At 38.9% G+C, this 26,363-nt stretch overlaps 1 protein-coding gene and 1 long non-coding RNA gene across 2 annotated transcripts in view; one reads left to right on the forward strand and one right to left on the reverse strand.

The window, feature by feature from the left end:
• Window positions 1-26,363, reverse strand: part of NCKAP5 (NCK associated protein 5) — a 338,664-nt gene that overhangs the window by 76,113 nt on the left and 236,188 nt on the right. The window contains exons 9-10 of the mRNA XM_045033131.1: window positions 5,458-5,649; window positions 2,509-2,511 (exon numbers count right to left, since the gene is read on the reverse strand). Of these exons, the coding sequence (XP_044889066.1) occupies window positions 2,509-2,511; window positions 5,458-5,649 (195 nt within the window). The remainder of the gene's footprint in view (window positions 1-2,508; window positions 2,512-5,457; window positions 5,650-26,363) is intronic.
• Window positions 7,042-17,600, forward strand: LOC123378876. Its single transcript, XR_006582773.1, has 3 exons — window positions 7,042-7,178; window positions 15,054-15,161; window positions 17,537-17,600. It is a non-coding gene; the product is annotated as an uncharacterized LOC123378876 (long non-coding RNA).

Consider the following 26,363-nt stretch of genomic DNA (forward strand, 5'->3'; position numbering starts at 1 on the left):
TGAGCATCTTTGTGCCTCAAGGCCTCATCGAGAAGGACCACCTCAAAGGACAAGCAGGTAATTCTGGGCCAGGTTCCAGGGGCGGCTCTAGGATTTCCGCCGCCCCAAGCACGGCCGCACGCCGCGGGGGGTGCTCTAGCAGTCGCCGGTCCCGCAGACTCCGCGGCATGCCTGCGGATGCTCCACCGGAGCCGCGGGAGCAGCGGCCCCTCCGCAGGCACGTCTGCGGGAGGTCTACCGGAGCCGCGGTCCCAGCGGACCTTCCGCAGACATGCCTGCGGGAGGTCCGCCAGAACCGCCTGCCACCCTCCCGCTGGGACGCCGCCCCAAGTGCGCGCTTGGCGCGCTGGGGTCTGGAGCCGGCCCTGCCAGGTTCTCTGCTGTACCCAGCTTCTCCGTCAGGCCCCAACCCAGGGCACAGTTTAAAGCAGTGTTGCTCTAAGATCTATCAGTGGGCAATGATCCCCAAGGAAACATTTGCCAGCTGAGGATAGCCAAAACGCAGAGTGGTCAAGCCATACCTCTTTCCCACCAACAACACATTCTTTCTCACTTCCCTGGGTAGGGGGCTGCAGGGAGGGGAGCATAGGAGCCAGCTATGCTGTTTTACCTTCCCTGGAGGCTCCTCAATGCAAACAAAATCCACAGCTAGGGGCATGCTCCTTTTGTGCTGCTTGAGCTGAGCACAAATAGCAGAGCAGGGCCAAGAATCTACCTCGCAGTCTTTGAACTCTAGAATGCTAAGTGTGTTGGTGGTTTTTCTGAGATGATCAACTGTCTACTGGGTACTTTACTCACACCACAAACTTCTTCCATTGAACATACATAAGATGGTAACTTTCAGTCACTATTTACCAGGGTTATATCTAGGGCCCTACCAAATTCATGGTCCATTTTGGTCAATTTCACAGTCATAGGATTTTAAAAATCATAAATTTAATGATTTCAGATATTTAAATCTGAAATTTCATGGTGTTGTAATTGTAGGGGTCCTGACCCAAAAAGGAGTTGGGGGCGGGGGTCGCAAGGTTATTGTAGAGGGGGTTGCAGTACTGCTACCCTTACTTCTGTGCTGCTGCTGGTGGCGGTGCTGTAGTCAGAGATGGGTGGCCAGAGAGCGGTGGCTGTTGGCTGGGAGCCGCCACCAGCAGCAGTGCATAAGTAAGGGTGGCATGGTATGGTATTGCCACCCTGACTTCAGAGCTGGGCGGCCAGAGATTGGCAGCTGCTGGCTAGGAGTCCAGCTCTGAAGGCAGAGCCACTGCCAGCAGCAACACAGAAGGGTGGCATGGTATGGTATTTCCACTCTTACTTCAGAGTTGGGCCCTTGACAGAGGTGAAGGTAAGCTGGTCTGGTCCGGTCCGGTGAATCGGTAAGAAAGTGCCGACCGTACTGGCTGGGCTGCTTATGATGGCGGGGGGCAAAAAGCGCAGCTACCCAGGGCTCTGGTGGCGATTTAAAGGGTCTGGGGCTCCCGGCCGCTGCTGCCGCCACTGCTCCTGCGGCTGGAGCCCCGGGTGCTTTAAATTGCTGTCGGAGCCCCAGGGCTCCCAGCCAATGCCACTGCTACCCCGGGGCCTTGGCAGCGATTTAAAGGGCGTGGGGCTCCCAGCTGCCACTGCCACCACCGTACCTGCGGCTGGAGCCCCGGGTGCTTTAAATCGATGCTGAAGCCTCGTGCAGCGGGGGCGGGGCAGCGCTGAAGGGCTGGCTGGAGGATTTTGGCCCCAGCCCTGCCCCTTCCATCTGAGGCCCCATCCCTCTGGGGGCCCAGAGGCCCCCCCAACCTGGCCCAGGACCCAGCCACCCTGCGTATCAGTAAGTCATTTAAGTTACCTTCACTCCTGCCCTTGGTCAGCAGCTGCCACTCTCTGGCCACCCAGCTCTGAAGGCAGCAGCACAGAAGAGTGGCATGGTCCAGTACTTACTTCTGTGCTGATGCTGGCTGAGCGTCTGGCCAACAGTCACAGCTCTCCGGCCGCCCAGCTCTGAAGGCAGCGCAGAAGTAAGAGTGGCAATACTGTGACCCCCCCTAAAATAACCTTATGACCACCCCCCCCCCCCCCCCCGCTGCAACTCCCTTTTGGGTCAAGACCCCCAATTTGAGAAATGCTGGTCTCCCCCGTGAAATCTGTATAATATAGGGTAAAACCACACAAAAGACCAGATTTCATGGCGGGAGAGACTAGATTTCATGCTCCGTGATGCGTTTTTCATGGCTGTGAATTTGGTAGGGCCCTAGTTATATCTGAACCTAAGAGCTGAAAGTTTCCATTTCCCAAATCCTTCACCCCTTTACCTCCCTAGTCTAGCCTCTCTCAAAAAGCCTACTTTGAAGTTAGCATGCTTAGAAAAGGAAACTAAATGAAACATTCTGACAAGAAACCTGGAGAAAATCCAAAATTGCCAAGAAATTGCTGTTCAGAGAAGAAGCCTACCATTCAATATGCTCGGTTAATGCAGAGACAGGGAGAATAGAAAACGATTAAAAACAATATGAGCTCAACTTGCTTAACCCTTTGGCACGTGATGGTGATGCTCCCAGTGTTGTGTGCTAATTCATCATGCATTAGCACTTTGCATTGAGGTAACTCAACAATTAGGGTCAAGGGGCTAAGCTTCCCTATATGATTCAAGCTGAAATCTCTCCAACTCTTCTATTTAAGCCCATTAGATCACATGAGACCTCCTTTCTGATCTATTTTTTTCCTATGCATTGTGGAAGCAAACACTTTCAGTTCATATGTTTCCTGCCTCCTAAACCATAACAATATTTTTTTTTAAAGCTGCTAAATATACCAAATTCTACCCTTGATTAAATCCAGGAACCCAAATGAAGCCAGTGTGGCACAGCTTGGCCTCATGTGTAAATGCACAGACTTTTTTTTGCATGTTGTACTCTGTAGGCCAGGGGTGGGCAAACTACGGGAGCAGCTCGATGCAGGGTCAGGACAGGCAGGCAGTGCGTGCCGCTGCCACCCCGGAGCCGCTCCAGGTAAGCAGCGCCGGGCCGGAACCCACACCCCTTCTTCATCCAGCACCCCAAATCCCTGCCCTGAACCCCTTGCCTGCACCCCAAATCCCTGCTGCACCCCAACTCCCTGCCCTGAGCCCCCTCATAGACCCTACACTCCTCCTCTGCCCCAACCCCTTGCCCTGAGCCCCTTTCTGCAAACCGCACCCCCTCTCACACCCCAACCCCCTGCCCCGGCCTTGCATGAAATTTCCCCACCCAGATGTGACACTCAGCCCTTGTGCCAGATAGCTTAAGGAGTTAAGGAGGCCTGAAGTTTGTTCGGACAGCTCCTCTCACATTCTCACATTTCCCCCCCACCAAACTCTAACAAGTTTGATAATCATGTAAAGGGATGAAGGGGGAGAAGATTTAAAGGGGGAGAAGAAGAAGAAAGGCAAATAGTTCAGAAATTTCTGACTGCTCCATTCCGCTGGGTAGGAAAGATAGAAAATGAAGACCAGCTTGGCTTAACCAAAAAAATAAAAAGGAGTCATATAAAAAATGGAAACTATGACAAATTACAAAGGACGAATATAGGCAAACAACACAGGAATGCAGGGGCAAGATTAGAAAGGTAAAGGCACAAAATGAGCTCAAATTAGCTACAGGAATAAAGGGAAATAAGAAGACTTTTTATCAATACATTAGAAGCAAGAGGAAGACCAAGGACAGGGTAGGCCCACTGCTCAGTGAGGAGGGAGAAACAGTAATAGGAAACTTGGAAATGGCAGAGATGCTCAATGACTTCTTTGTTTTGGTCTTCACAGAGAAGTCTGAAGGAATGCCTAACATAGTGAATGCTAATGGGAAGTGGGTAGGTTTGGAAGATAAAATAAAAAAAGAACAAGTTAAAAATCACTTAGAAAAATTAGATGCCTGCAAGTCACCAGGGCCTGATGAAATGCATCCTAGAATACTCAAGGAGCTAATAGTGGAGGTATCTGAGCCTCTAGCTATTATCTTTGGAAAATCATGGGAGACAGGAGAGATTCCAGAAGACTGGAAAAGGGCAAATATAGTGCCCATCTATAAAAAAGGAAATAATAACAAACGAGGAAACTACAGACCAGTTAGTTTAACTTCTGTGCCAGGGAAGATAATGGAGCACGTAATTAAGGAAATCATCTGCAAACACTTGGAAGGTGGTAAGGTGACAGGGAATAGCCAGCATGGGTTTGTAAAGAACAAATCGTGTCAAACCAATCTGATAGCTTTCTTTGATAGGATAACGAGTCTTGTGGATATGGGAGAAGCGGTGGATGTGGTATACCTAGACTTTAGTAAGGCATTTGATACGGTCTCGCATGATATTCTCATCAATAAACTAGGCAAATACAACTTAGATGTGGCTACTATAAGGTGGGTGCATAACTGGCTGGATAACCATACTCAGAGAGTAGTTATTAATGGTTCCCAATCCTGCTGGAAAGGTATAAGAAGTGAGATTCCACAGGGGTCTCTTTTGGGACCGGCTCTGTTCAATATCTTCATCAACAACTCAGATATTGGCATAGAAAGTATGCTTATTAAGTTTGCAGATGATACCAAACTAGGAGGAATTGCAACTGTTTTGGAGGATAGGGTCATTATTCAAAATGATCTGGACAAATTGGAGAAATGGTCTGAGGTAAACAGGATGAAGTCTAATAAAGACAAATGCAAAGTGCTCCACTTCGGAAGGAACAATCAGTTTCACACATACAGAATGGGAAGAGACTGTCTAGGAAGGAGTATGGCAGAAAAGGATCTAGGGGTTATAGTGGACGACAAGGTAAATATGCAAAAAAAAAAGCAAATTTGATTCTGGGATGCATTAACAGGTGTGTTGCGAGCAAGACACAAAAAGTCATTCCTCTGATCTCCTCTGCGCTGGTTACGTCTCAACTGGAATATTGTGTCCAGTTCTGGGCACAGCATTTCAAGAAAGATGTGGAGAAATTGGAGAGGGTCCAGAGAAGAGCAACAAGAATGATTAAAGGTCTAGAGAACATGACCTATGAAAGAAGACTGAAAAAATTAGGATTGTTTAGTTTGGAAAAGAGAAGACTGAGGGGATACATGATAGCAGTTTTCAAGTATCTAAAAGGGTGTCATAAGGAGGAGGGAGAAAACTTGTTCATCTTAGCCTCTAAGGATAGAACAAGAAGCAATGGGCAGTAAGGGAGGTTTAAGTTGGACATTAGGAAAAAGTTCCTAACTGTCAGGGTGGTTAAATACTGGTATAAACTCCCTAGGGAGGTTGTGGAATCTCCATCTCTGGAGATATTTAAGACTAGGTTAGATAAATGTCTATCCGGGATGGTCTAGACAGTATTTGGTCCTGCCATGAGGGCAGGGGACTGGACTCGATGACCTCTCGAGGTCCCTTCCAGCCCTAGAATCTATGAATCTTGTTTCAGATGAATTGAGTTAATAAATGAAACAAATCGATTTGCTTTACCCTTTTACTGCACATCTTTCCATCATTCCAAGTGTAGGAGGAGCCACTGGAATATTCACTGCAAGCACTTGATAGAGAGAGTTCACTGCTACTACAACTGCTCCGGGGATATAGGCGACTGGGCCCTGTCATATTTAATTGACTCTGGCATTTCAAGGCAGGTATACTGGATTTCACATTTTGCTGGCATTCCTAAAACACAAGAAGAAATGCAACAATCTTATGGGTAAAAACAGATCATTTTCTTTTCTACCTGATTGATTTAGTTAATAGGGCAAAATGCAAGTGTGCCATTTATACTTGCATAATATTCCATTAGGATCTGGTAAAAATTAATGAACAGATGTAAAATAAAAAGAAACAATGTAACGTTTAGCTTTATTAGAACAGAAAAAAAATATCAATCCCTCCAATTCTTTTTATTTATTTACTGTGGCTTCAGTATTCTGCTGGTCTTTCTGCAAGGGTATTTTGAGTCTGTTTGAATTCTGCTGTAGATATTAGCAGCATGCTCCAGTAAGATATCACAAACTAAGTTATAAGAGTACAAGTACATCTTGACAACTGCATTATAGCCCCACAATGTAACAGATGAGGCTCTACCAACTGGACAAGGTAAATTAATTTAGTGTCCCAAACAGAATGTCCACCGAGAATGGAATCTCTCCATTACAGTCTAATTCTGGTTTCCTATCTAGTCCAAAGCTTTGTCTAAGAAACTCTCTGATGTAGGACAATCCATCTTTGTGTCACTCTCAGACAGCTGAAGCCTCTTGCTTATGCAATTTATTGACACTTTATGGCTGCCTTTAGTACTTGGGTAGTTATCGCCCCTCTCCAAATGCAATTTCAGCTGACTGTGACTAAATGCCAGCTTTGAGGAAGAGACTAATGAAGAGCAGATAGCACGTTAGGTAAAATATTAAACCTTTGTAGGAGTATCTAGGATGTGTTTAATTTGTATTCAAACTAGTACTCTTGTGCCTAACAACGCTAGACTTTCTTTAACATTAAGTGCCTGCACTGTTATTCTGTTATGATGATATCCTCTAATGCCATATAGAATCAGAAACTTTTTTAATTACCAGGAATACCAAAGAGCAACACTACTACATTTTTTCTGAAAGTTGGCTTAGAATTTCATTATAACTAGAAAATAACCTCACAACCAAGCCTTAAGCAATATTTATTGATTTCCATTCTTGTTTATAGCCTGATGTAGTTTTGCTTAGATGGGTGTTTTTACATTTATATCCCAATAGGATACAAACAAATCTAAGGTTATATAATACATGAGCAGCTGGCAGAACTGTCAAATAGATTCAATGGATGTATAAAATGCCTCATAGAAATCTTTGGAAAATATTCAATTTAGAGACCGTTCTCCATATACTCTGTTCTATTCTGGGTTGCTTTTTGTATGTGTTATTTCCCCCCATTTATTACTACAAAGGCCGTTTGGCTGAGAACACAATTTTTATTGCTGAGGAGTTCGTCAGCTACTGCTGCTCATTCCTCAAGTGATATCATAATGCTCTGTCTGTGACAAACCTAACGACATGGCAAATCATCACTCCCTGTCATGGACAAAACCCCTGGATGGGAAAAATCAGTGAGCAGTAGCAGCAGCGAGTTTCACCTCAGGGAGTTATCGACACATGTTCTCCTAAGCAGTGAAAGGGGTGCAGAAGGACTGGCCTTCAAACTCTCCAGAGTGCCAGGTAATACACAGAGCACAGGCTTCTGCATTTTTGCAATAGAGTGCTTTGGCTTTGTTGATACATCTCTCTCTCTCTTCACCATTGGCATCATTCACTCCCTCTGCTGTCACTAGTTCCCCCTGCTATGCCTGCATCCTCCCCTGCAGGCAGAAGGCATGGAGGCCAACAGTAGCATTGATTTCTGCTTATTATGGCATTTTAGCTGTGGTGCTAGATAAACATACAATGTTCGGTGGCTGCACTCTGGGTTCCACCCCATATAACAGGCCAGACATGTCCAAAGTGCCTAGTACCTGCATGGAAGGGCTGCTGTAAATTCTGGGGAAGGGGAGCACATAGCATGCTGCAGAACCCTACCTCGCCTCCCTCCACCTTCTGCTGCTTTGCAAGCCTTCCCATCCCATCCCCTTTTCCCCTTTTGTGCCTTAAGGAGGAGAGGGACATCAGGTCCTATGATTTCAGAATAAGAAGCAGATGGACATCTAAGCAAACAATATTTTCATGTACATACCCTTAATATTCACAGCAAGGAAGATAACATGGAAAACATTGTGTGCATCACTAGAATTCTTTCTAAATAGAATGTTCTCCAAACTTTCTAAATTTTAAAAGGTTGGGTTTTCCTTCTATGAGCTGTCTAATTTTTCTAAAAATTCTGTTTAGAAAACCTTTAAAGATTATATTTATGATGCATTAATTACATATAGTTAACTTGCACATTGGTTAATTAATTTGAATTGCATAATCTGACTTTTCCCCCCTAATCATGACTTCTAAACCATCACCTTTAATGAAATTAGAGTACAAAAGCTCTCTGTATGAGTATAATTTAAACATGTAATTGTTGTTAGAAAGGAAAGACAACTGAATGAATCAAACAATTGCAGAGAGAAAACTGCATACTTAGAAAAATCTAACCTGAAGGCTAAATTACAGATTGTATAGAGGGTCATTAACATCTCTGTGAACCTTTGAAACAATGGCTTTCCACTAAAATATGTATTATTATAAAGGAGATTACATTTCTGATGACACTTTTATACTTTAAGATGAAAGGCACAGAAAGGCTCAGTTTCTGTTCTCATCCGCTTTATTTCTCTCTCTTTATGTGACTTTTGTTTTTAAAGCTACTTTTCTCTCTGCCACTGAAACATGAAAGCCCTACTGGTTAAAGTTTTGCCAAATAAGCACAAAGCTAACCCCATCTTTAAAAAAATAAAAATAAAAAAAAAACTGCAGAGACCATGAATTTTTAAAAGTTCATACATAATATATCATAAAAGTAGGATGAATAATATGGTGCATGGGCTTTAATAAAAAGCTCCTTGACCATTTCTCAGAGATTCTGAGATGTAATCAATACCCAAAAAGGTATCTTGGGGACTTTGTCAAGATTTATGCTTTTTTTTGCAAAGAGTGACACTTTCTGTGTACTATATCAACCAGAGACATGATATTGAATTTCAGAGAACAGAAGAAAGGAAAGTATTGTTATCTGTCTCAACAATGGCTCACCCATGACATCGCACTTCACAGACAGAAATGAGTGCTCCAAATGAGGCACTCAAAGACAGCACAAAGACTCACATGTATCTGAACACCAGTAGTTCGTGATTGTATCAAACTTCTGTTCCTTTCTACATCTGAAAGCAAATCCCCAGACGAGAGATCTAAGATGCGTGAATGCAGTTTCTGGCAGAAGAGAATGACCAAAGCATAAACATTTAACAAATATGCAACAGATCAGCATTTTAAAAATTCCAAACTGTGCAGTTAAATTTCAAAGGAGAATAAAACCCTGTGGTAAAAGAGCACTTGTCCTAATTTGAAAGTTTTCCATTTTCTGCTTACTGAGTCCAGGACTTGACGCACGAAGATTTTTCATCCAAAAAACCCTGAACTTTTTATCCCTGAGACTGTTTCACAACTTATCATGATTTCACATGCAACAATGACAAAGTAATAGGACCACAATCATATTTATCCATAGAGTCTGGCAAGTTTGAATTAAAAAAGTATAAAAATGAATGATGAAATTAACATTTATAAAGCAATCAACACATTAACCTTGTTTTATTTAGCAGTTGCTACAGCCTGAGTGATTATAAAAGTGACCCTATTTCTAAATGGCATTGATCTTGTGAAGCCCTGCCTTGCACACATTTTAACTCAAAGTCATTAATGTCATCTGTTAGGAACAATTAATATGAATAGAAAATAATTGCATCAGGGAGCAAGGGACTCAGAGGATTTTGTGCATTAATATTCACATGCTGTTCAATTACATATGCAGTCCTTTATTTCAGTTTTGCTTGGAAAGCCTGCTAACCTGATGCCATTTCCCCCATATTAATCTGTACACTAATTACCAAGGCTTTCTGTGTAGAATAAGTCTAACTTATCATATAAATCATAAATGTATGATTTATTTGAATGTTGTTTCTTGACCAATGACTTCAAAAGAAAAAAATAGCAATATCTGCTGTCCAGCTGGTCATGTGAGCCAAGCTTTTTGATTATAGATACTTGGGATCTGATCCGCAGTCCACTGAAATATATGAAAAGGTTCCTATTGACTTCAATGAGCTTTGGGTCAGGCCCTTTGATAAGATCCTGCCCACCCCTCCCTGAAACTACGGCAGAATCAAGACATTGGAACTGCTAAGTTCATGTCGTGTGTGGCTGTGGGTGTTGGATACGGGTGAAGGAGAGGCTGCAGAAAACCTGCCAAGGAAACTTGGTATCTTGGGTTACACTGTGTAGGACACACCCTATGGGAATGTGGAGACTGTGCAGTGGGGCAAGGCAGTGGACCCAGAAACTGTTTATCCATGGGTCCACAAATATTAGTATGAGGGGGAAGCAATAGCTTGCAACCGCTAATCCTACCTATATCCAACTGGAGCAGTGGCAGAGCAGCTCTACACAGGCTTCTGCAAACTGGGACTGAAGCTTCAGCTCAGCACCAGATGCAGTGCTCAGCCTGCTTATCAGGCACTCACCTCTACAATTTCTTCCTCTGGAGAATGAATCATCCAGAAATAGACATCTCTTCTTAAAGCCTTTGCTGTTCACATCCACTATTGCAAACTGACTTCTATTCCAGGCAATTTAGTACTTTTAACCACTATTTATTAATTTGGGAGTAATTTTCCAGGAGTTACATATTCATTTAGTTTTCATTCAGTGTTTTGTTTTAACTGGTGCTATCATGTTTCAGTAAGATTATGGGAAACTGTTTGAATGATGAATACTCTGTATAATCATATTTCCTATAACATAATGTTGACTAGAAGCCACAAACACTTTGAATTCAGTATATTTTTCATTATAAATATTTATTACACCCAGTGTACATGTCTTTTAACGCAGTGTCAGTTATATCTATTCTCCAGTTATTGAATGTGAACCATTTAAAATATTGTTATTGTAATTTCAGGCTGATGTTTGCCCAAAATTTAAATACTGACTAGTTACACCTTCCAAGCTCACAGGTTTACAATGAACTCAAAGTTAGCCTTTGACTGAAAGTCTCCCAACTGTATAGTTGAGCCACCAGAAAATTCAAATTGGTTCAGACACAGGAATCCTTGATGCCATGCAAAGGCGTTGTTAGGTAGGGCTCTTTGAAAAGGAATGTCTTTCCTCCAAAGCGACCAACTTCCTGGTCTCTCCTTGCAGAGGATTTTTAGTGCAAGTTTCTGTACTTTAAGCCATGCATTAGACTGGAAAATTGGGGATGTGTGAGGGGAATGGACACTAATGTTTATTTCCCAAGAATACATACTGGAAATACGACTTCAGGAGTTTTACATCCTGAAGACTTGCTTCAGAGTTTGTCAGTCCCTAAAAATATTTTGAAAATAAATATATTATTGTACATGAGTTAGCAATACAAATGGCGGTAAATAAAGAAGTGAACAATATAATTTGTTATAACAATAACTATCACATGAAACTAAGTACACTGCTATATCATTCTTGTGAAACATAATGCCAGCTCACTCAGCGTACTAAATCAGCAAGAAGAAAATAAAATCAGAAAAGAAAAAGAAATAATTGCTCAAATAACAACCTAAAATTAATTTAAAAAAGTAAATTGTTAAAAGTTATAAATTATTGGGCTCAATACAAGGGTAAATGGGTGACATTTAATGTCCTATGATATACAGGAGGTCAGACTAGATGATCTAATGAACCCTTCTGGTCTTAAACTCTATGAGCCTTTAAATAATAAAAGTAAATCAGCAAAATAATAGAGAAGAAAGAAAGGAAAGTGGGTTCTCAAGATCTATAATACTACTACATATCTGTATCAAATAGACAAATTAAGTAATTATCATACTGGAAATGTTCACCATCATACAAATCACAAAAGAATTTGGGGGTTATAATGGATCACAAATTGAATATGAGTCAACAATGTGATTCAGTAGTGAAAAAGGCTAATATCATAATGGAGTATATTAACAGGAATGTCATATGTAAGACTCAGTGGGTAACTGTCTCACTCTTCTCAGCTGGAGTTTGTTTCCAGGTCTTGGCGCCACACTTTAAGACAGATGTAGACAAATGTAATGTGGAGAACTTCCATGCATGAACTTCCCTTGCCTAAATAGGAGAGGCAATCGGGTGCACACGTGGCATCACCCTTATTGTCCTTGAACTGCTGTGGATCGAGGCATACATGCATGGGAATGGGAGAGTCCTGAGCTGGGGAAAGTTATCCTCCCACCAGCCCCTATGCAGAAAACTCAGGAAAGCTAATACAGCATAGGCTGTATCAATTTTTACAGAAGTTTTTTTCTTTTTGGTTCCAAAGTTCCTATAGAAATAAAACTTTTATTAAAGCAAGTTTTTATTTCTATAGGATCTTCGGAACCAAAAAGAGAAAACACTTGTGAAACAGTTCTATTTCCCCATAGCAGATAATGCGACAACCCCACCCCCAAAAAACCTATAATAAACACTATGATTTGGTTTATAGTTAATTTAATAGGAGTTCCTAAAGATAATGTCTCCATTATGGAATTAGATCCTGCTGTCTTTCTGGGCATTGCACAGAATGCACAGAAATGTTTTCAGGGAGACAAGGGACATCTTATGTCTGTTCCTTGCAAAATTAACTTGATTAGAACTCTCACCAAATACTACTCAACCAAAATATTAAGCATGTATTCTTCATATGCTTAATACTCAGAAAGAAGGGGCAAATTATGTGTAAGGAAACACTGAAAATAAAAAATGTAAAATGGATTTCAGCCTCAGAAAGTATTAATGGATTTCAGTTTTACACAAATAAGTGTTTACAGACCCTGGCATATGGTGAAGATTGCCTTCTAAAGAGACCAGCAAAATTGGTCATGTATTGGAAGTGGGCTTTAACTAAAGAGCAAAAAAGTGCACTGAAAACCTCAAAGATGCTTTAAAGTGTTTTCTTACAAAGTGATGCTATTGGAAATGGTTCTTACTGCAGATCTCACCGTCCTTAATTATAATATTATGAAATGTTGGAAAATTTCTGAGAACTACTCTTTTTGATCTACAAAAATGTATGAATTTATTATTATGTACAACAGTTAGCTATACTTACTTATTTCAGATCTTGGAAGTTATAAATCTAATGGAACATTGAGAATTAAGTCCTGCTTTTCTACAAATTAATTACTGTACTATAAACAGAACTTCATATCCATTGCAAAATACTGTTTAATCTAACTTTTCAGTACATAAACAAGAATGTTCATTTATTTTCTATTTTCATAGTTTATAATGGTAATAGTGACTTCCATGCTGGTCATTTCCCCCAGTTAACCAGGTGGGTTAAGGACTTGCATTCACCTCCTCTTGCTGCTTATGAATTGCCAGGAAATGCAGTGCCACAGTAATGCTGTTCTGTTTGCATATGCTCTTTCGCAATTCTTTTCATACTGACTACTGATATTACCTAATATCATTTCAAGGGCATTGCTTGGTCTAAATTTTCAAAGTTCTTTTCCTCCCAATTCTCTAACAGCATCCTTATTATTTATCCTGACATTCTACCCTTACCTCCAACATATGCCATTCCTCTTAATGATTTGTAGAGGCCCTTTTCCAAATGCCACTGTCCACTGTCCTCTTTACCACTTTTCAGAGATCTTTCTACAAGAGCTGAAGTTCCCCAAAGAGTATTAATGGCACATGCATGTCTATTTCATAAGATGCCTCATCTGCTTTTGCTCCAAAGTGGAGACTGAAGTAATGTGACTTTCCACACCAGTAGTTCCAGTTTCTGGGAAATAAAATGTGGTCTTATCTTGTAGGCTGCACAGAAAAGGTCCAAAGGTATATCTCACTAATTTCTGTGCAAAGAGACCATCAGTAGAGGATGAGGAAATAGCATGGCTCTCAGTAGCAGAAAAAAAAGTTCAGGTAAAAAAAAAAAGCATTTTCAGGAGAATGAACATGAGGATTGGAAACTCACTTTTCTCCTATCTTCTCTGTTAGGTGCCTGTAGCATTCGGAGTAAGTGTCCACATTTAGGACAGTATGCAGCCCATGTTTACTGGAAGTAAACCATGTACCTCTGCATTCTGCATAATTGGAGTTAGATCTTTGCTTTTAAATGTTGGCTGGGTGGGTGGAATATTGTCTACAGACACCCTTCAAATGGCATAGAGTATTTTGTAACAAACATTTGGAGACACACAGTTCCTCAGTCCTGAGGATACATAAGACAGAGCCAGACGCCAACCAGTCAATCTGCATCTGCAGAAGTCTCCCTGTCCATCCCCATCCCTGACATTTCCCCATCTTGCACCATCAATTGCCAGGGAAAAAAAGAGAGTGGGGTGCTTGTGGATAGTGGGCATGGCCAGAGATGTGCTGACCTAAACCCTATCCTGGCCCCATTATTTGGGTGCAGAACAATCATGGGGCTGAAAAAGAATGACAAGTTACTCACCTGAGGCAGCTGACAGAACATATGATAGGGAGTAGATCCACCAGGGGCTCAAGTGAATAACTTCTTCAGCTCACACCTGCATAGCAGGCCCAGATTTAAGCAAGGTACAGTAAAAACCAGAGTAAGAACCTTATCTTATCTGGAGTAGGAATCTTATATGACTCTAAGGCACCATAAAACTGATCATAAGGGGGAATGCAAAATGCAAGACAAAAATGGATGAAAATTAGCTCCATAATGTATAATCTTTTGTTCTTTCTACTGCTCTGAGTATTGGTTCTAACAGGACAAGTAGCTAATGACGATATTTGGTGATACTTGTAAAGGTCTATTACATGGAATCTGTTGTCTTGAAAATGCAATGAATGCCTGTGGTCTTACCTCCCATGATATTTAATACCAACATCCACCTTATCAGTGATTCAGGTTTATTACTTTATTCTTCTCTATAGCCTAACTGGTAGATTTAATAAAATTAGCTTGCCTTATAGTTTGTATCTGCAGAGTTGCATCATTATTTTCCTGTAGCTTCATCCTTATAGTTGCTTTTTTGTTTGTTTTGTTTTCTAACCTACAGTAAGTGAACCCCAGGATATGAAATGCCTCATAGTGATATAAGCAAGCTGTTGGAGATTGTTATTTATTGGTCTTACAAATAGCTGTTTGAAATGTAAGGAACAAAATTACAAGCTTACAATATTGTTCAGTATTAACAGTGGGGAAAGTTATACACAAAATAAATATTAAAGGATTAACTGTAAAATACAGTTCAGTAAGCCAAATAATTTCTTAGTATAAAAAAGAGCTTCCAGCAATTATAGAGAATTCATCAAGTCAAGTGGATTTTATTTTGATTTTCTATTAATCTAGCAAAAGTATTTCCCTGTTCAAGTTTTAATTTGTTTATTTCTCATCCCCTCCCCTCCCAGGTCAAGATGAAGTTGTTAAAAACTAAGTCTGGAGATACAAAAGATGCCAGACTAAATTCAAACCCACCCTTAATAGTGGCTTGTCAGTTTTGCTGGCAAATCCTCCAGGTGAGTTTACTGAGCCTTAACTGACAACATTCAAGACAAAGTACAAGCATGTGATATTACAAACATTTGTATGGAAGATTACGTCAGAAAATCTTGTTAACAAGGCAAATCCACCCCAAAATATAAAACAATAGTTTTGTGTCTGCTTCAGATTCTACAGACTTGTTACAATTTGTTGTAATCAAGCCTTTCAAAGATAGGCAAAAGCAGTGAATTAGATTCTGAAGTACGGAGAAAGCTGAAAGCAAAAATTCCTAAATGTCCTAGAGTGTAAATTGTGAGGTATTAAGCACATATTTGATGCATAAACATAAATAGCATAATCTCTCTCTGTATTCTTCAGTTGCCTGTGTTACTATAAGCCTAAAATTATTCCTCTTCCAAATCCCCCTAGTTTTATTAATTTTTATAAACTGCTTTAAATAAAAGCTACACTGAAAGATTTAATGTAATCCTCTCTGATCCTTGCTTTCATTTTAAAACTATATCAGTGTTTTCAAGTCTTGAGAACTCCAAAATATTAGTTCTCATTTTAATAGCATTAAGTTAGGAGTGTGTAAATACAGCAGCAACGATAAAATCAACTAATTTGTTTTCTTGGGAAAAATATGTATAAAGTTCCCTATGGTTTATAATTATTGTAGAGTCAACATTTTACACCAATAACTTGGTAATCAGTTAGCCAAAATGTAAACCATTAATGCAATTAATTATTTCACTGAGCTCACTGAAGTCTCCTTGAGTATTTCATGACAGCATCTTTCCTGAAAAATGCATTCTGAGGTGTTCAACCCTCCTATTAAATATCAGTCTTCACTTTCTGTGCTCATTTGTTTCACATAAAAAGCAGTAAATACTTTTCATAAATACTTTTCCACTGATCTAAAATGAATGAAGTAAATTTTCCTCCCACTTTATTGTGTGATGGCCAAAATCACACAGATGCAGCAAGTTATGTGTATATGAAAAATTGTAACATAGAATTCTGCAAGTTATGACACCTTATCTTTTTCGATTAGTCACAGTTTCAGAGACTTTTCATTTACATTTCAGGGTGGTCAGAATCACTCCAGAATACCATTTTATGCTTCTAACTTTTATGACAAGGAAGAACTATACCATTTATCTTTTATGACCCGCCTTACAGAAGATATCTGTACTTTAACACAAAAAGGCAGGCCTGCCTTTTATTTTGCCAGGGTGCCCAAGTGCAGTACTTTAACATATGAATGTGAAGTGCTTCGCTATTGTTTAAGTTCCATCTATAAAATATGCACTGTATAATATAGAAGTTATTTGATTATATACTATTAACTAATTTCTATCTTATAACTAGCTTATATCAGGATAGCCAGTGATATATCATGTATAGTATAATGTAGTGTTGGCCTTTGTCTTTGTGATTCTTATAGTTTTAAGCTTCTTTTCACATTCACTTCCTGACTCTGTCACTAGAACCAAAAATCATCTAAAGGAATTAGGCAGACCTCAATACGATCTTGTTATTGACATTTATGTTGATCGATGTTGGCTCTTACAGAATTGGAATCTGCAGATCAATTCCCTTATTAGATTCTTTCTCACTGCTGCCATGATCATTTTATCACACAAGCTGCTGCTATCAAATGCTGTTTTATCACTTTATAATGGGATAAGCTAAAGCTTTCCTCCACCATAGAGTTAGAAATGAAAACTGTTTTGAATCTCAAGACCATTTCCTCAAGTATTCAGAAATATCTTAATCATTATGTATATTTTAGAAGTTAATTTAAACTAAATTCACATAACCCCCCACAAAATTATTTCTCATGCTACAAATTCCAGGGGAAAACATTAATTATTAAGGGCCAGAGAATGGCATGAATCTCGCTCACTCTTCGTCTGTATGTTGAGTCAGGGAAGTAAGTGAGCCTAGGAATGAAGGGATTTTCAGTAGAGATAATGTCAGGAACAAAAATACTGATGTCTGGAATGAAAATAAGCACATAATTCTCTTTCTCTCTCACACACTCACACAAACAGGGTACAGGACAAAATGTATATACAAGGTTTGTTGCAGTTTTATGTCTTTAAAATTTGTATGGATAATGATACAAAATGCACATGTGCCTCTGCAGGAATGGCATTCCAGCTCCTATTAAGAGAGGAATTTCTCACATTAATTTAAATCTCTGATAAAATAAATTAGCTTTTTTATTGTCAAGTTGAACTATGAGACTACGATTGTTATGTATTACTTCAATCCAGGCCTTAATGGTATTTTAGCCCTGTGGTGGGCAAACAGAAACTATTTCAAGCCTTCCAAAGGCTATTAAAACATGTGCAGATGTCTGGAAAATTAATACTATTATCTAACTCTAACCTTTTGCCTGTAGGAGGAAAAAGAGAGACAAGGCTTAAGGAAGATTTTTAGATCAATACACGGCAACTGAGGAAGGTAAGCACTGCTTTGCTAGCAAGTTCAGAGGCAGCAATCTGGTATCCCAAATAAGTGTTATATTACGTATTCTCAATAGATTCCTTCTTGCATAGTTTTAGCTGAAATCATTCATTTATTCTATAAAAAAAATCAGAAGAGATAAGCATCATTTTCTATAACCTTCCCTCACTGCAGTTTCTCAAAGCCCAGTATGTTAGACACTTAAAAGGTTAATTTATTTACATGACAAGAACATGAATTTGTCAATGTTAATGTTGAACAAGCCATCTTTTTCTTTCCCAAAATGTTCTGCATTTTGAAAGATGTTTTTGTGTATCTTATTGAAATGTCACAAACGGTGGGGCAGGTTGCTGGGGGAAGGCAAAGTAGTAGGAGGATTTCCACAAAATGTCCTCATTCCTACTTTCAAGACTTTCATAACTTTGTAATAAAAGTTCTCTCTCTAACACTGATCAAAATGCAATGTTTTCTGCTCTGGAAAAGTAATTCCAAATTTTGAACTTTTATTAAGGTTCTGTTAAAAAGCCTTAGAGGTCTGGACTGAAGGTGTTTTATTGAACGCTTTTTCTTTAAAGTATCTTTTGGAGGATGGACAAACTGGATTGGAAATAATCAAGGGCAGCCACCCAGTTGGTGTAAATTGTCAGCTTCACTGCTTCAAGGGCTCCCTGAATCTTTTTTTGTCTGCTTCTATAAATGAAGATTCTGAAGTGTTCAATTAACTCTTTTTCTCCCAACTTTTTGTTAAGGTCCTCGAAGACCCAACGTAGAGTGAGAAAACCTAATCTTGTGGAATTTCCAGCCCAAGGCTAATTACCTCATGGAAACACTTATGCACTTTCCCATAATTACAGGACAGTAAACATTTGCAGGATTGGACCACAATTTTGCAAACCCAAAGCCTTGAATAAGCATCCCAACTTTGGCTGTTTATCTGAGCCAGACCCAAATTCAGCATCTTTAAGGTTTAATTGTCCTGTTCCAGTGGTTCTAATAAGAGGTTTATTCTATAGGTTACAGGATTAAGACTACTGGATTAAGCGAAGAACTGGGACTCAGGAATTCATGATATTTAGCCTATACTCATTTCTGACTGCAGTATGGACTTGAATATGTCACTTAACTCTCTGCTTCCCCATCTGTAAAACAAATATAGTGATATTTATCACAAAGGAGTGCTGTGAGTAGAACTGGGAAAATAGTGGAAAAATCGATTCTCTAACTTATTCCCTAAATCTGATTCACTATTTGATTCAACCAAGCAAGGTGCCTTTTTAAAATTCCCTTTTCCATGAACATTCAAATAGCTGGGTTTTTTCCTCAGCTTAATGATGGAGCTTCTGTTCATGTGCACAAGTCTATTCAGATGCAGATATGCACATTCACACCAGAAGTCTTTGCTTGATGACCCCATGTATAAAAACTGGCGTTGAGGTTTTGGGAATGAGGATATTAGAAGGAAGAGACTGGGGGTATGTCTACACTTAGAATGCTGCAGCAGCACAGCTGTAGTGCTTCAGTGGAGACATTACCTCTCTGTCCCTTAAGGAAGGCCATATGTCAGGTTACTGTCACGTAACTCCCAAGGACTGGTTTACAGAATAGCATTTAAGGTGTCCTTTAAAAAACAAGGTTATATTCTTCCTCAGGTACATGTACAATATCTGAAGTCCATAGACAAATGTACAGTATGCACAAGCCCTATGTACACTGGAGGTGGACATATAAGGAAGAATTTTAGTCAACAGAAAATAAAAGGAAACTTGAAAAGGATACGCATCAGTTTTTAAAACAATAGAATACTAAAGTTTAAAATCCAAACTCTACAAAATGGGTGTAGAATAAAAACAATTCATATCAATGACTTTGTAGTTGAGAAAGACTAAAGAGTGGACATCTCTCTGAGATTTCTAAAGTGCTGTTATTAATTCAAGATGTCATTATCCTGATATGCTGGTTTCCATACTTCAAATGCAGTCAGCAAGAGTTTAATTCATAACGTTCAAGATGCCCTTGTATTCCACACAGGACACAGACAAATCACCACTCCTCCCAGTATCCTGACAAAGGTGAGTGACTAATGAAACAAGGCTTGCTCACGTTTAGAGACAGAAATTAATTTTAATACCATCTAAAAATGCAAAAAAATGAGAGTTAAGTCTAGCAATATGCTGCAAAATGTTTAACAACAAAGGTAACTTTTCCCTTCAGCCTGCTCTTATCAAGAAAGAAGACAGGTGGTAATTTAAGAGTTAAAGCACTAATGGACTCTTCAGTTTCATTGAGCATCTATGTGCTGATTTTATCTTGCAATACAGTATTTCACATCCTCAGCAAAGTCAATAGAGATTTAGTCAATAGTGTCACAGCCTTTGGATGAGGATCTGAATTTTACCAGTATCAAACCATCATTACAGAGGATAGGTCATATGGGAAAGAAAGGAGCACATTAGTAAAATTCAATACAAAAAGATTGGGTTGTTTGACTAGCTGTTTCATGACTCATTATGGATCACATTTCACTTTAACTACTACCCCATCTCTTCTTACTACTGTGCAATATATATAATAGTATACTAAGTATACAGAATATATGCCAGGGAAATGATTTGTTTTGTAATAGATGGCAGCACAAAATCTTATAGAATAATCTTGTGTGTTAAAATCACTTAACATAACTTTAGTTGGATTCATCTGGTGAGAATATATGAAGTTTAATTTAAAATCTCTAGCAAATCACACTGACTTGATAAAAGTTTAAAAATCTTAAAATGTAATCAAGTATAACCTTTACTGGCATAGACATCTTTAGATAATAGAGCCATAGGCTTGATTTTGTTTCACAACCCAAAGTTCTATCACCATGTTATATACAGTAGTAATGGAAAAAAAGAGATACTAAAATAAGTGAATTTTTCAGGGAAAGTTTCACATATTCATTTCAGTGATGCTACAGGTAAATTAATCCTCTATTTTTATTATGTCAGCCATTAATTTCATATATATGCATATACACATATTACACACTATTTTTTAAGCAGCAGGCCTTTGTTTAAATTTCAAAGTATTTTAAGATAACCAAAATAAATACTTCATATTTAGCAACATTAGTAATAATGATTATACTTCCATACTGTTTTAGAATTTCAGTAGATTTCTCTTTTACCATAAAGAACAGAAACCCTCTAAATCTTTGAATCATTTAATTTTATGCATTCTGTTGGAATTTCATTTGGGAGTTATGGAGTGTGAAATATGCACCATGATGAGAAAACAATTATCTAGCACACCTGTTGCTTAAGCATATTGTGTTTAAGACAGTCCTGCAATGGCTATTATTTTATTCCGCTGCATAATTTCAATGAGGGGGCTTTAAAAGTTGATCCGATGACATGAAATTACACTTTTATATGTAACACATGGCTAGTGCTTTGCCCACTGTGATAACATTAGAATGATGTCTGTTTTCCAAGCCAAACTAATTTTCCAGTCTGCACTCCAACGAGAAAGATTTCTCAGTTTTAATGGGAAACAGAAGGAGTCTTGGCCTAAATATACAAGTTATATAACAAAAAGTGAAACAGGATAATATACACTGAACACAGAAATGCATCAACTGCAATATATTTACATCTATTGAATCTTTGATACTGTCCCTGTCATAAAATTGATGGTGATAAATCTGTGTACCATCTAGGCTGCATTCATTACGAAAATTCCCCACACTGTTCACGTGCATTTTATCTAAACTTAAAAAAAAGGTAAACAAGTAAATTCTACTGCTTTCTATTTAATTAAAACCTACCCCACTCCAAACAAAGAGCTAATTCAGTACCACAGCCCCAAAGAGTAAAGAAATGGTCTGGAGCTGGTCATAAAAAATACAAAAACAGAGCTCAAAGAATTTTCACACAGTTCAGAGCCTAGAATAAAGGCTGCCTATAAACAGCTTTCACTTATACCTTGACCATTTACTCAGGGATTTACATGACAAGTTGACATCTTGCATTTATGTTCAGTAAACACAGCAGGCTGAAAAACCAAGGTGCCCCTGAGTCAAGTGGTTGCTTCTCTTTAAGGAAGGTGTGATTATGAGGAACAAAATATAGCGGTAGAGAACAAAGAAAAATGTATCTTTTTAATGCTTTTATAAAAAGTTTAAAGTGGAGGGCTCCTCTGAAAAGAAACTGTAAAAATGGTAGCGTAGGCTTTCTTGTTTCTTGCCTTTCACTGATTGCTACATTTAAAGTGTTCAGTTTACAAGAATAATGATATTTTTTCCCAATGATTATCTCTGCATACTCACCTTGGTCTACCAAAGCAAAATTGGATTTTTTCCATTGTGCACATCACCATCAGTAATAAAATCCTTACACTCAGGCAACCCCACTGTCTACATGTTATGGCCTCCGTGTATCCTCACTGACAACAATTTGCCCCCCTTGGAACTTAATAAACAATTCTGATGATGATGATGAGGCGTAAGATGGAACGGAACCTACAGCTCACTCAGTCTCAGCTGTATGTATTGGCTTTGCTGCACTAACAGGAGTAAAAAACAGTAACATTTTATTTTTGTCACTAACAGCCTAGTGTAAGTGTAGTCCTACTGTTCTCTTGAGGCACACTTCCCCTGAGTAACATCCATCTTCATTCATCAAGACTATGCCCACATATATCTTTCAACTGTTATAATAGATTGTATTCCTATTTCAAAATTATTTATAAATATTACACTAAAGACCATTTATATTTTGCCTCAAAACCGTTTACTCAATTTACTGTTGGTAATCTTTCCCTGGCAATTTATTGTCAGTTGGGCAGTGGACAAATCTTGCTTTCAGAGGCTGGATCTGAAAAGTGCCTCCATAAAATATCACAAAACCTCATGATTGTGTAGACATGGAAAAGCCTTTTAATGCTTTTATTTGTCAGTCCTAAAGGCTAATAATCTGTGTTACAAGGACTTGCGAAGTGCTGGCTGTTGAAGGTCATTTTCACTTAAAAGATTTGTCATGTTCACCAGGATTATATGCTTGGTGAACTTTGTTCATTTGGGGTGGGGGAAGGGGGAGAGATCAGAAAGACTCCAGATGCTGAAATAGGAGAAGCCAGGCATGACAAGAAGGAGATCATAGAAACATATACATTAGAGATGGAACTGATCTGTTAGGTCAGTTAGTCCATCACACTGCTGATGAAAGACTGTTCACCATTGTACATTTATCAGTGCTATATCCAGTTTAGTTTTCAATGTCCCAAGTGATGAGGCTTCCATTTCTTCTCAGGGGAAACTACCACAGTATAACACAACTCAGGAAGATTTTCCTAATACTGAGAATATGCCTATATCAACATGAATATGACTTTGATCCAGCAAAGCACTTAACCAAATACTTAATTTTAAGCCTGTGATGAAGATTCACTGGGTTCAAATTTCCAGGATACCGCCACTGGAGAAGTTGGTCATTGACTCTCTAATCTGTTTCTTTTTATGTGAGTGATCTCTTAGGATTGAATTGGTCAACTGTTCATCTGATCAGTGGGCTGTACTGCTAAGGAAGATGAAAGTCTCAAGGCAGGAGACCATCAACCTGGAGCAGAGGGAAACAATCCTATAGTTGGGACCCACCTTCCAGATGAAATCATGATATTCTCTTGCTTTGAGGATACCCCTCCAGGCACAGGGACTCCAGTTATTATGAAGGGTTGGGCAATAGTAGTAGGGGATTTGATTATTAGAAACATAGACAGTTGGGTCTGTGAGAACTATGAGAAAGGATGGTGAATTGCCTGCCAGGTGTGAAGGTAGTAGATCTCACAAGAGATCTAGACAGCTTTATAAGCAGTGATGGGGAGGAGATGGTGCTAGGTAAGAGATTAAAGTCCAGAACTGCCATGGTAGCATTCTTTGAAATGCTTCCTGTTCCATGTGCAGGGACACCAAAACAGACAGCGCTTCAAGGTCTAAATGTGAGGATGAGGGGATAGTATATGGAGGAAGGATTTAGGTTTATAAGGAACTGAGGAACTTTTGGGGGAAGTAGCAACCTTTACAGGAGAGATGGGCTTCATCTATCCAAAATGGAATGACCAGACTGGTTACACATAAAATAAAAAACTTTACAGAGGATTAGAGATTACAGGGGCTGGGGGGAAATTGACAGGTGAGGAGGACCACCTGCTTTGGGGATAGACATCCCCTAGGGATGAATTTATTAAAGAGGGGAACACAATATAGTAGAGAAGATAGGAAATAAGTAGGTAAAGTACAGGTAAGAGATAACAAGGAACAATCACATATAAAAGATTCCCATTTAAACATAACACATAAAGGCAAGCAACTAAATATAGACAAAATGCACAAATACTTATATATAAATGCAAAAAATCTAAATACTAATAGGGTGAACTACAGATCTTAGCATTAAATATGAATTTTGATATAACAGTCATTGCGGAAACTTGGTGGAATAAGGATAATCAATGGGACATGGTAATACTTGGGCACAAACTATATATAGGAATGACACAGTAGGTACTGCTGGTGGGGGAGTGGTATTATATGTTTTAACAAAGCATAGTCAAATAAGGAGAAAATCTTAAATGAATCAAACTATATAACATATCTCTAGGGATAGAAATTCTATGCTTCAATAAAGAGTACAGCAGCAGAAATATACTACCAACCACCTGCCCAGGATGGTGATAGTGATTGCGAAATGCTAAAGGAGGTGAGAGAGGCTACAGAACCAGAAAACACAATAATAAAGGGTGATTTCAACTATCCTTATATTTACTGGGTAAATGTCATCAAAGGGCATGATGCAGAGATAAAATTTACAGACACCATGAATGATTTATTCTTGGAGATGCTTGTCCTGGAACTCACAAGAGAACAGAAATTCTTAATTTAGTCCTAAGAACAGCACAGGATCTGGTCTAAGAGGTAACTATAGTTGAATCACTTGGTAATAGTGACCATAATGTAATTAAGTAGAAGGGAAAATACCAGCTAAACCCACCACAGTAACATTTAACTTTAAAAAGGGTAACTGTCCAAGAATGAAGATGCTATGTAGACGGAAATTAAAAAGAGCAATCACAAGGGTAAAATGCTGCAAGCAGCATGGAGAGCACTGAAAAACACCATAATAGGGACTCAGATTAAATGTATACCCCAAATCAAAAAAGACAGTAGGACTACAAAATGTCACCATGGTTAAACAGCAAAATAATGGAGGCTGCTAGTGGCAAAAAGGCATCCTTTAAAATTTGCAAGTCAAATCCAAATGAGGAAAATAGGATGGAGCACAAACTCTGGCAAGTAAAATATAAAAGTACAATAAAGAAAGTAAAAAATGAATTTAAGAAGCAACTTGCCAAAGATTCAAAAACTAACAGTAATTTCTTTTTAAGTACATCAGAAGCAGGAAGTCTTCCAAACAGGCAGTGGGGGCACTAGACTACAAATGTTTTAAAGGTACACTCAAGAAAGACATGGCCAATACAGAGAAGGTATTCAATGAATTCTTTGCATAAATGAATTCTTTGCATCAATCTTCACTGCAGGTGATGTGGGGGAGATGCCAACATTAGAGAGATTCTTTTTGGGTGACAAAGCTGAAGTACTCGCCCCAACTGATGTGTCAATAGAAGAGGTTTTAGGGGAAAAAATTATAAACTAAACCGTAATAAGTCACCAGGACCATATGATCAAGTTGATAAAGTGTACTTGGATTTTCAGAAAGCCTTAACAAGGTCCGTTGGCAAAGGCTTCCAACGAAACCAAGTAGCCATGAGAGAAGAGGCCTTACCAATCTATTAGAATTCTTTGAGGAGGTCAACAAACACGTGGACATGGGTGATCCAGTGGATGTAGTGTATTTGGACTTTTAGAAAGCCTTTGACTAAGTCCCACACCAAAGACTCTTAAGCAAAGTAAACAGCCATGGATAACAGGGAAGTTCCTCTCATGGATCAGTAAATAGTTGAAAGATAGGAAACAAAGGGAAGGAATAAACGGTTGGTTTTCACAGTAGAGAGAGGTGAACAGCGGGTTATACTGCAGGAAGTTCAGAGCCTTGAAATGGTTGAAACTTAAAGTTATTGATCTTGTTCCTAAATATGCCGTTAGAGTGCAGATATGCATGAGGTGGGGTCTAGATAGTTGGCTTGCCATCCAGTCTGAATTATACAGCTTTCAGCACATATTGGTACAGTTATTTAAATGAATGGTTAACTGTTGACATCCTTTTCTAGCAATATAAGATGATCTTTGGGTTTGTTTTCTCCTCCTCAAATATTTACTTTTAGAAATACCTACAAATTCTGCATATTCAACTGGTAGAAGCCAACATAATGTCTCTTTTAACCATCTGTATTCAGAACATCATGATGTCTCAAGATGTCTGAATGTAAAGTCAGATTCTGGGCTATTCATTTCATCCACTTCTGTCAGGTCTTAAACAATTCATTGCCCTATCTTTCTTCACATATATAATAATGTTGTTGGAGCAATTTACCCCTTTCTGCTAGGTTGATAACTATTTCCATCTAAGTAAGTGTATTTCTTTTCAAATACATATTTTAGAGCACGCTCTTTGAATTGTTATAGAAGTCAATACAAAAATAGTTATTACCTACATTAAGATGAGAATTTAGCAGTCTGGCCACAGCAGTATGGACAAATTTTAGGTACACAATAAAGCAATACGGGAGATCCATGGAAAATGAATTATACTAATCCAGACAGATGTATA

The sequence above is a fragment of the Mauremys mutica genome, chromosome 10, assembly GCF_020497125.1.
Source record: "Mauremys mutica isolate MM-2020 ecotype Southern chromosome 10, ASM2049712v1, whole genome shotgun sequence".
Lineage (NCBI taxonomy): Eukaryota > Metazoa > Chordata > Testudines > Geoemydidae > Mauremys > Mauremys mutica.